This window comes from Ipomoea triloba, chromosome 15, assembly GCF_003576645.1.
Source record: "Ipomoea triloba cultivar NCNSP0323 chromosome 15, ASM357664v1".
Classification (NCBI taxonomy): domain Eukaryota; kingdom Viridiplantae; phylum Streptophyta; class Magnoliopsida; order Solanales; family Convolvulaceae; genus Ipomoea; species Ipomoea triloba.
This window is the reverse complement of record NC_044930.1, coordinates 6,221,124-6,233,012: the sequence shown is the minus strand read 5'-3', so window position 1 is coordinate 6,233,012 and position 11,889 is coordinate 6,221,124. Positions and strand designations below refer to the sequence as shown.

The window sequence follows — 11,889 nt, the reverse complement described above, 5'->3', positions numbered from 1 at the left end:
CTCACAACTCGATTGATACTGCCGTACCACATAACTCATTTGATTTTTCTGCAACTCGTTTGGTCAGACCGTGTTGGCTCTCGTCTATATGCCATCAATAGATATTATCATCTAACTTCAAAAAAATAACAAACTTCATAATGAATTCCGAAGACCAAAATACTTCCTAAAATTTTAAGCGCCATTATATTTTACTATATAAATCTCCTAAAGTATATAATTATTTGTTGGCGCCGGTAAATTAGCAAAAAATAGCATGCGTTGTCTACTTTTGAACTACACATATAATTAGATAAAAGTGTGGAATGGATATTTCTTTCCCTTTTTCAAAAAATAAAGTATGATTATGTAATAAAAGTAAGCAGCGGCGTACGTAATTTTTGGACACACTTTTTTGTTTCTTCCGGCAGAGAGATTCTCTTTAGTTAAGCTGTAAAATTTTGACTAAGATATAAAAATGAATTGAAGTCCTTTACGTATTTAAATTCAAAACATACCCAAACATGGAATAGTATTACAGGAAAAAGAAAAGCCCAAGTGGCTGAATATACTACTTTCTATCAAAAAGGGTATGTATGCTAGTGCAATTCCTTTTTCGTACATCACTACTACATGTAATGGGATAAGGATATATATGACATATTTGATATCATAATTAGCTAATCAGTTAATTTTGATTTTATTTGATTATTATTAATTGTTTGACTCGGTTAAACAGTGGATATAAATTTTGATTAATTAGCTTTTTGTAACAGTTTATTGCTCCAAAACGCTAAAATTCAAAAAGTTGTTCAAAATAATTTTTTGATTAGTTTTTTGAAAAGTCATTTTGCATGTAATCAGCTATCTGCTAACATCTAATTTATCAAACATATTTTTACAATCAGCTAATATTATCAACTAGTCAAACCCACTAACCTAATTAGCTAACAGTTATTAACCAAACACCCACATATATTATTCGGTATTTAGTATCTTCACCAGAAATTAATTTAGATGTGGTCTGAAATATATTACAAGATAATACTTCTCTATGCGTTTTTACCTACTTTAAAATCGCTATACAATTTTCTCATTCAAAACACCAAAATATTTTTCAAAATAAAGCACTAAGTAATCATTTAATGGTAGGAATAAATCTCACAAAGTAATATACATTATAAATATAATTTTGATACTAGAAATAAATCTCAAATTTTGATACAAATAACAAATTAATCCGCATTATAAATTTTACAAAGGCACACTTTAAAAAAATACAATTAGATAATTTGTCAATTAAAAATAAATTTTACAAATTAATTATTGCTACAATTATAAATAGTTTCACACTTCTATGTTTCCCGATAATAAATGAGCTGTAAATTTTTATCCTTATATTTACTCATAATAAATGAAAGGTATTTTAGGACAAAAAGCTATAAATGTTATTGTATTTATGAGGGGAGACAATATTTTTGACATCCCAATGGAAAGACAAATTTGTAGGGACAGACGGTGTATTAATAATTAGAAAATTGAGTCCTTAAAAATTGTGAGTTTTGTACAATTATTCAAAATAGATATGATTAAGATCGTTCATAACGTCATACACTTTGTTTTGGGAAGGGGGAAGGGGGTAACCCAAACAAAGAACCACCAAGTTATTTCACAATACGCCAAAGAACTTGTGGTCAATTGGCACCTGGTGTCCCGATTAACACTCTCACATGGATGATGAGAGTGGGTTTGAGTCTCAGTGGAGTCAACTGTTGATTCGTTGTGCTTTAGTAGGTTGAGAAAATAGCTATAAACAGATAATAGTTGCAGTCAAGAGGAAGAGTCAATGGAAGATGTTTTTGACCAAGGAAAATCAGTTCAGTTCATTTTTCGGAAAATGACTTACGGAATAATCGCCAAAATTGTTGTTTCGCATGTTCGGCCAAAACCAAGCCTTATCACCCATGACCGTGGACCAAGGAGGTGCGGAAACCACCGAAAACCATAAACCTGTACAAGTTTTCGACGGAAACTTATATGGAGTTTCCGCCGGAAACCTGTGCTACGTTTTTTAAAAAATAAATAACATTATTTTAATATTATTATAATTTTTTATATTTTAAATAAAATAATTACAATGTTTAATTATACAATTCTACTCATTTTCCAGAAAATGAACCAAACACACGAGAACAGTTTTCCATAATACATCCAAACACGGGATATGAAATTGTTTTATGGAAAATGACTCATTTTCCAGATCAGAAGTCATTTTCCTACTTTCTAAACAGACCCAAAATTTGTTGTTTTCAAAGTAGCGGTGTATGACTAGGTGGATTTTGCATTAAAGTAGGGATAACGAATAGTCATTTGGCAAAGTTATGGAGTTAGAGAGTGACTCTCAAGTGGCAATGGAAAAGGTATGTAATGCTTAACCAAAGTCTCACGATTTAGTTCTAAGAGTGTAATTACCTTAAAATCCATGAATTTTTTCATTATTATTTTTTAAAATAATCTTTTGAGGTCTTACTTAACATAAACAGTTATGAAAGGGATGACATGTATCCACATCTTCTCATAGTGTACACGCTAAGAGAGTTGCTCTCTAGGAATTGGGTGGTGTAATGTTAGCCATGTTTATAAAGAGTTGAACCTTTTCATGTTGATTTGATCGTAACTAGGTTTTATAAAAAAGAAAATTTAATGTTTTAGTTATCATGGATATCATCATATATGTCATACATAATAATATTGGATATGATTGAAAATCGTTACTAATATTCTAATAATATTCAGTATTAATACTAAATGCTGGTGTTAAATGAAAAATGTAATGCAATCATTTTATGACAATATACAATAAAGAAGATGAAACTAGTATGATGGATGTAGTACATACATGCTGATTGTGTTTCTTTGCAATATGCTTTGAATTTTGTTTGGTGCTTTTTAATTTATGAAAATTTTAATATATTATGCATTTATATACATTGAGTAAGACCCGACCTCTAAAAGATATTGTTTGTACAGGTTACTTCTTTTTTTTTTTTTTTTTTGTTTTTTTAATCAATTTAATTAATATGACTAAAATACCCTCACATTTTTCATTTTAAACAATCTTATCATAAATAGTATTGTAAAATTTTCCTAGCCTCCAAGGGGTATTAGTGAAAGGGAAAAATACTTCTAACTCCTACAATTATCATTCCAGGATATAGTCCGGCAAAACTGAAAATCTTGAGTTATCAAAATTATTTTTTTATATAAATTATTGATTTTTTTTTTGGGTGTAGCCCAAAGTTTTAACTGTCGAACACAGTAACTAATTTCCTCATTGAATGTAGACACCTTTATTGAGTGCGACAGTTGACCTAAATATTTAAGGTTGCTCCATACCCAAAGCTAAGTATTGAACCTTGACCTTTTGTTAAGGATGAATAAATTCTTTTCACTCAACCACATCCCAGGTTATATAGATTATTGATGAATTGATTAATTCCACCTTGTATCACTGTTGCAAAAATCCCCGCCTAGGCGCTAGGCGCCCATAGATTGAGGCGAATTGCTCCCTAGGCGCCCGCCTAGCGCCTAACTTGGCCGACTGGGCCAAGTTGGCGGCCGACTTGGCCGAATTAACTTGCCCAACTTAGCAGAGTTAGCCGAGTTAATTCGGGCGAGTCGGCCTTGTTAAATTTTTTATTAAATTTATATATATTTAGATTTATTTATTTATATAAATAAGAGAAGTAATATATATATATATATATATATATATATATATATATATATATATATATATATATATATATATATATATGACATACACCCACACACATGCATTATTTTTTTGTTTTTATAGGTTGTCACGTTGCCTAGACCGCTTAGGCGCTAGGCACTAGTCTACTGCCCTAACGCCTAGCGCCTACTGCAACCCTGCCTTGTTGTATTAATAAAGAATTTATGTAGCCAATCAAAATGTAACATATTAGGAAGTGGCTAATAGAGAATAATTATTATAAATGTGTTTAACATGTGCAGTAAAATTGTGATATTTAATTATTTTCCACTCATCATATAAGTAATTGATTCCACGCTATTTTCAATATTCTGGAAATGGTCAATAAAATTAGGCTGAATTCAGTCCAAAACTCCTATCCATCTATAAATGCTAACTCAAGGCGAATTACTAATGTTGTTGAGCATACATATATATATATACATAAATGTATAATCTAACTAATGTTGTTGAGCATAGATGAAACACATCATTCAATTAGAACAAGAAATTATATAGTCCGTCAAAAAGTAATATGTATGCACACCTAAGACTTAAGGAGACTAGTTAATTATATACAATATAAATATAAATGTGTAGTTTAACTATCAGCTTAGTCTTTTAGAAAACAGATGCGTCATTTTCAATTTATTAAATGTGACGAAGTATTGTGTGAGCCAATAAATGGCAATGGAATAAATTATACGGAGATGTAATAAAGCTCCGACAATTGACCGAAAGTCCACCAAACGTACCCGCTTAGCTGCCCAAACTCCCGGCGGGCAGGATCAAACTCCGAGGATACATACTTCACTGCTCCTCAAAATCTCAGCTTTCTTCTCCTCTTTACATTCCCAACTCCCATCATCCACTCATCCCATTGCCGCTAGCTCCCTCCGCCCTGCCGGGTGGCGCGTCAACAAAACATCTCCGCACTTCCACCTAAATGCTGTGAGCGGCGGCGATGGGGCAGAGATTGAGCTGCAGAGAAACCCATGAACATGGGTTCTTCACTGCTGTGCAAAATGGGGAGCTTGAAACAGTTGAGGCCATGGTTGATGAGGACCCCAGTGTGCTCAGGTTCACCGCTGTTCATGGGAAGCTCTCTGCATTGCACGTGGCAGCAGCCAATGGGCAGATCGAGGTGGATCTTGCTTGATCTTTCTTGTTTTTTTTAGTCTGGGTTTTCTTGTTTTCTGATGAATTGTTCTTGTGTTTTTGGTGGTGGGTAGATTCTGTGTATGCTTTTGGATAAGGGTTTAAATCCAGACATCTTGAATCGCCACAAACAGGTGATGACCAGTGCTTAATCTTGTTTTTCTATATTTGTACTTCTTACCTTAAAAGTTTCATTTTTTATTTTTATTTTTGCTGAATGTACTATGTTTTGGATTTAAGGTATATATATAGTTATATACGTGCATTGGGTACTGAAAATTTCTGATTTTTGTTCAGACCCCATTGATGCTAGCTGCTATTCATGGAAAGCTTTCCTGTGTGGAAAGGCTACTCCAGGCAGGAGCAAATGTATGATCTTTTCCATGCTCCCTACTCTCATTTGTTCAGATGGTTGATCTATACTTTTGGTGATCTTGTTGAAGTGTTGATAATGGATGCTGCTTAATTCATTTGTTCAGATTTTAATGTTTGATTCACTACATGGAAGAACCTGTTTGCATTATGCTGGATACTATGGCCACTCTGATTGCCTGCAATCTATCCTCTCTGCTGCACATTCTGCCCACGTGGCACAATCCTGGTGACTTTCATATCTTAGATTTGCTTATTTTGTAATTTCTGGTTGTTAAGAATCTCACGTTGATAAACAAATGGTGGTTTATAAGTTTATGGGTTATAATAACTAATTGATTGGATTCAGTCTTTTAGTGTGGTTTTGCCCATGTGCATTACAACATAGTTGAGGGACATTCGCCCGATCTTAAAAGATTGATTGGATTCAGTCTTTTAGCGTGGTTTGGCCCACACTAGTCTTTGCTTTGCTTCTTGGAGTATATACTAATTTTTTTCTTTTTTATGTAAAGAATGAATTCTATACTCATATATGGCAGAGCATTTCCCTTGAACTCATTAAGAGCAATGTGATAAGCTTTGTATTCTTTGGTGGTCAGGGGATTTGCACGATATGTCAACACGAGGGATGGAAGTGGTGCAACCTCCCTGCATTTAGCAGCCCGACACAGAAGGGCAGAATGTGTTCGTCTTTTACTAAGCAACGAAGCTCTTGTGTGTGCTTCAACTGGCGGATATGGGTACTGCTACTTAACTATAATTATTTCTATGCTTTAATTCTGCTATTTTATATTAGTGAATTTCACACGATAGGTTTTGCAGCTACCCAGGATGCACGCCTCTTCATTTGGCAGCTCGGGCAGGTTCCTTGGACTGTGTTCGAGAATTACTTGCTTGGGGTGCAGATAGACTTCAGAGAGACGCCTCAGGGTGAGACCTCAGTTCATACAAACTTCCCTGGACAATGTGCTTTCTCGGTGATGTTTTTGTATGCTTGTAGGGAATTATATTGCCATGGATTTAACATTTAGATATCCATCATGGCTACAATGCTCGGGCGGGATATGTTGAAACCTAATGTTCCTAAAGAGTTGACTTGACGAGCCTTCTATCTTCAAATAGAAACAAAAACTAGAAAAGTTAGAAAAGGAAAAAAAAATGGAATGGCTCTGATACCAAATTGAAGCATGTGCTCCATCTCAACTAAAAGCCTAAGCTTATAGTTGAACTGCATGTTTATATTATATGTATGGTCAACATAGGACAGTGTATTACTGATTCTAACACGACTTTGTTCCAGATCCTCAATTATGTTCGAGATGTATATGCCTTTTGATTACAGTCCTTGGTATTTGGCTATTTGCTATTGAAACTAATTATTTTTGGATGGGATTTGAACAGGAGACTGCCTTACATGATTGCACTGAAGCATAAGCATGAAGTGTGTGCTGCTTTGCTGAATCCTTCGTCTCCAGAGCCATTGACATGGCCTTCGCCCCTGAAGCTCATTACTGAACTTGATGCCGAAGCAAAAGGGTTACTAGAGAACGCCTTGATTGATGCCAATAAAGAAAGAGAAAGGAAAATTTTGAAGGAGACAGGCTACGCTTCGCCTTTGCATTGTGATTCAGACAATGAGGACTTCGAGGTAAAAGTCTTGCTTCAAAAATACTAGTACTTTGGGGGCAACCCAATCAAGTTGGTCAAATGGTTGATTTAGTAACCACAAGGTTACAAATTCGACTCCCAGCAAAAGCGGCCTGTTGGCATTCTTGGTTTGAGCCGGTCAGCTATGGGTAACCTAGGCTGGTTTACCCCGTCTTTTGTTGGCTAGGGTTACAACTCAAGGCAAGGTTTACTTGGTGCGCACCACTAGATCTAGATGCGGGCTTCCCCTGTCACTAAGACGGGGTTTACCTAATGCACGCCATTAGTTGCAGGTTTCCCTCATCACTCAAAAAAAAAAAAAAAAAAAAACAGGCCTCGTGATTAACATTGTAATTGGAATACAGATTGTTTAGTAATGGTATCCTGAAATTTTCACCTAGGAAATAGACTACTAACATCTATTTGATTCTTTCGTTTTTGTGCTTAACAAAATTTTTTTTTCACAGGTCAGTGATTTGGACCTATGCTGCATCTGCTTTGAGCAGGCCTGTACTATAGAGATACAGAAATGCGGGCACCAAATGTGCGCACATTGTACTCTAGCTTTGTGTTGCCACAACAAACCTAATCCGACTAAGAAGTGCGACAAAGTTCCCACGTGTCCCTTTTGCCGGAGCAGCATTACTCAGCTAGTCATCGCCAAGAACAAGACTGAAAACAAATTAGAAGAATTGAGCCCATCTAGGTCAAGAATGTCAAGAACGTCGTTCAACCTAGCTGAGGATGGTTGCGGTGGCAGTGAAAGCTGTGGTGGCAGCAGTAGCAGCAGCAATAACACCTTCAAGGTTTTGTCACCCTTGGCCTCGTTTGCTAAGCTCGGTGGCCGCAGTTCAGGTAAGGTGACTATCGATTGCATCGAGGGATTCAATAAGCCATAACGTCTCCTATCATCGGGTTATTCCCTTTGCATCCCCGCCTTTCTGGAATCTGGTCAGTCCTAACGGGTATGCATTCAAGAAATTGGGATCCTAATGGAACCTCAACTATTGATATATGCATCAAGTAGGAGTATCTATATCCTAAGATGCTCCTCAAGCAAGAGAATATATATATATACATGTATTTGGCCTAAATCCAACCAAGAAAATATGAGTATGGAAAGGCCTATTAGCTATTTATCTGTCACCTATATTTTTTCCTCTGAAGAGATGTATTATTTGAACTGCTCCAATGGAAGCCCCACTAATATATGCATCACGATTTCAGCCAAAAAAAGGAGAAAATTGTGTGAGATTACATGGTCCACCTTTCAGATTTTTAGCTACTGAAACTTTCACATGACTTCTTATCCAGCATTTCCTAAGCATAATGCATTCATCTACTTTGTTGAGTGGATGCTGGTGAAGGGATGAGTCTAGCATCAGGTTTAGGCTGAGGCTTCAAGGGCCAAGTCCGCTATCTTACTCGAAAACCTGGTTGTATAAAGAAATAAAGTTGTGCCTTTGCTACTAGTTATAGTTTCTGACCTAGTGATAAGCGCTTGATTCTAATTAGTGGTATCAGAGCCAGGTCACGGGCCTTTGCTACCGGTTATAGCTTTGCGCTTGATCCTAACAATGTTCGTTCTTGCTTAAAGATTTGACTTTATGGGGATTTAGGGGAAAACAAAGGTTTACAAACTCTCTTCATACAAGTGAAAATTTACAAAGCCCAGAATGCAAAAAAAAGCTCAATAATGAGTCAAATGTCCACATAAACAGGAAACAAGCAGAGTTCCATGCCCACTCCCTTCACCATTTCCTGCAATGAACTGCTGGTTTGGGGTTAAGTCGCCGGCTTCTCTGCAAATGATGGCCGAAGCCTTCCTCTCGGCTTCGAGAAAGTGGCCAAGAGAAGAGCCTGCCATGGAAGTGGTGGCTGCATTCATACTAGCAGTCACTGCATCAGTACTGAGCTTTGAACACAGTGAAAACAGCCATATCTTGCATTTGTTGCTCTTTTTGTTCCCCAGGGACAGAGGTTCAGCTGCCCTTCCTCTTGTTGATCTTCTTGAGAACTCTAAGATGCTTGAAATGCCCAGAAGGCTTCCAAGGGCAATGCTCTTGTCATGGAAGAAAGAGCCTGTGGACTAACACATCATGTACATCAACACATTAATACCAGTAATTTATCGGGATTCAGCATGTAGTTTGGTGGTAAGTTACATTTCATAAAAATACCGATAGAAATCTATGAATCTATGACACCAGCACCACAGTCATTATTTGTCGGGAATCGGGATTCATCACGTAGTTTGGTGGTAAGTTACATTTTATAAAAATACAGACGTAAATCTATAAATCTATGACATCAGCACCACCGTCATTATTTATCGGGATTCATTATGTAGTTTGGTCGTAAGTTACATTTCATAAAAATAATATTGATAGAAATCTATGACATCAGCACCACAGTCATTTGTCAAGATTGTGGTAAATTACATTTCACAAAAATACAAATAGGTAAAAATCGTCATTTATCATGATTCAGTATGTAATTTGATAGTAAGTTACACGTCACGGATATAAAACCGCAAATATTTACGACTAGATCAATACAAATAATTTCTTTTTAAAAAAATATATAATTATACTATTGTGAGAATTAAGTGGCACCATATTTGCAGATGCTAAAGTCAAGGACTATATCATTCAAAGCCATGTGAAAAGAGTGAAAGCTCTTTGTAAGCTTTTCAGCTTTCTTTCAACAAGGTATGGCCCAGACAAACACTAAAAAAATAACAATAATGATAATAAAAACATGAGATGATGCATTCATAAAAGAAATGGATTATTAATAGTGGAATCATTCCCCCCTAGCTCGATTATTGATGCATCATCTATCACCATACACACAAGTCCCCACTCTCCATCCCCATATCCTCCTCCATTGATTTAACATGCATTTACACCATTCATCAAATTAATTAACCTAATAATAACTTAACTTCATATTGACTATAATTCTAAAATATGAAAAATTTTAAGATGGTGATCAGGTCCAATTCAAAAAGTATGTCAAATTGTTACGGATATTTGTCCTCACAATATTCAGTATAACCCTATGTCTGATTGCACTAGATATTTTAGGGATATTTGTCGTCCTTGCAATATTCAGTATAACTCTATGTCTAGTTGCATTGGATATGCTGGGGACAATTATCCCTGCAATATTCAGTACAACCCAAAAAAACATATAAGATTATAAACCGTGTAAATCAATATGGTATATGTCGGTGGCTCAACATTTCTCCTAAAAGGCTAAAATATATACACATATATACCCTAAGCCTTTAAATATTGATTAATCATATATTCTCTCTCTCTCTTCACTTAACATTAAAATGACCAAAGTTTTTGTTGGGGTGGGGGAAGAGTAACAATTAAGCTTACAAGCTAAGATCCACAATACAATGATACTATCTGGTAATGAATTCTTGAAAGTTGCTTTGAATCAATGAACACAGACAGACAGACTTCAAACTCATCATCCTATCAGTGGAACAAATTAGTGCTTAATTGTCCCAAAACTGACCAAACATGAAATGAAGATTCACAACAAAATGCCCAGAAACAAAAATTAAACCAATTGTGGCATTTAATTAAGCAACACATACAATGCAAAACTACACTAACCTGAGTATCAAGATCAGATGAAGAATCAGTAGAGGATGAAGGAGAGGCAGTGAGCAAAGTGTTGAAGGAGACTGAACCATTGTTCCTCACAAGCCCAACCCTCAAGCTAAGTGGCTGTAGCCCCAGTGGCCACCCATCTTCCTGCATTATCATCAACATCACTAAAAAGAAGAAAAAAAAAAAAAAGACATATTCTTGGCCTGGAAAGAAAAATCAAGAAAAGCACCAATGCTGAGACAACAAAAGCAGGCCAGGCAGGAACATTATTATTATTATTATTATTATTATTATTATTATTATATAATTTGAAAGGAGAATTAAAGACAAAGAAGTACTACATAGGTACCTGTTGAGCCATAGCTTTCAAGGTTTTGTGCTTCTGAAAGTTTGAGGAGTGATAGATATGGATGGGGTGGAGACTGGAGGGTTGATTATATATATTATGTTGTGTCACCTCAGTGGTCTTCAGAGGAATGGAAGAAAGAATCACATTTTCTCCGCAGTTAGTTACATATATATATATATATAATACAATATTCCTTTTCAATTCTCGTCATACACCAAAGCAAATGGGAAAGGACACCCATATTATATAACTTGTAATGGATGGACTTGATACTCTGATCTTGGAAAACCAAAGTAAATAATAAATAAATAAAAAAGAAAAAAAAGAAAAAAAAAGTGGGACAACAATTATCATAATCGTTTGGCTTCAGATGCGCTTGGGTCAGGTATGCAGACATGCAGTGCCCTACTGCCCCTGGTTATTTTGCTCCGTTTTCCAGGTTGCATTTTTTGGCGGTGTTTTTTTATGGTAAAAAATAGAGTAATACTATATATATTTTCACTTTTTTACTCCTTATTCAGTTCTTATATCGTGGACCGCGGTCCCAAAACGACGTCGTTTTAGTAAGTGGGAGACGGAGCCCCTTAATTGACACTACAGTTCATTCCAAAAGATATTGCCTTACATTTGTTTTGATATTATCGAATGAAACTGTAGTTATATCAAAATGTAACTGTAGTTGTGTTGAAATGTAACTGCAATGTATATGAAAAGATACTGAATAACAGTTTCACATTTGTGTTTGATATTATCGAATGAAACTGTAGTTATATCAAAATGTAACTGTAGTTGTGTTGAAATGTAACTGCAATGTATATGAAAAGATACTGAATAACAGTTTCACTTTTGTGTTTTTATATTATCGAATGAAACTGTAGTTATATCAAAATGTAACTGCAGTTGTGTTGAAAGGTAACTACAGTTGTATTGAAATGTAACTGAAGTTGTGTTGAAATGTAACTGCAGTATATATGAAA

General features: G+C 35.4%; 2 protein-coding genes across 2 annotated transcripts; one reads left to right on the top strand and one right to left on the bottom strand.

The window, feature by feature from the left end:
* The first annotated feature begins 4,484 nt into the window (after positions 1 to 4,484).
* On the top strand, positions 4,485 to 8,183 carry LOC116007631 (putative E3 ubiquitin-protein ligase XBAT31). Its single transcript, XM_031248349.1, has 8 exons — positions 4,485 to 4,898; positions 4,987 to 5,046; positions 5,210 to 5,281; positions 5,392 to 5,513; positions 5,884 to 6,024; positions 6,107 to 6,214; positions 6,686 to 6,932; positions 7,399 to 8,183. Exons 1-8 carry the CDS (start codon positions 4,719 to 4,721, stop codon positions 7,828 to 7,830), a joined length of 1,362 nt encoding a protein of 453 aa, XP_031104209.1. The 5' UTR covers positions 4,485 to 4,718; the 3' UTR covers positions 7,831 to 8,183.
* A 335-nt stretch (positions 8,184 to 8,518) lies between these two features.
* LOC116007632 (uncharacterized protein At3g17950) lies at positions 8,519 to 11,142 on the bottom strand. Its single transcript, XM_031248351.1, has 3 exons — positions 10,913 to 11,142; positions 10,567 to 10,707; positions 8,519 to 9,020 (listed from the first exon to the last, which is right to left on the bottom strand). The coding sequence occupies exons 1-3, from the start codon at positions 10,922 to 10,924 to the stop codon at positions 8,622 to 8,624; spliced, it is 552 nt and encodes a 183-aa protein (XP_031104211.1). The 5' UTR covers positions 10,925 to 11,142; the 3' UTR covers positions 8,519 to 8,621.
* Between the last annotated feature and the right edge of the window lie 747 nt (positions 11,143 to 11,889).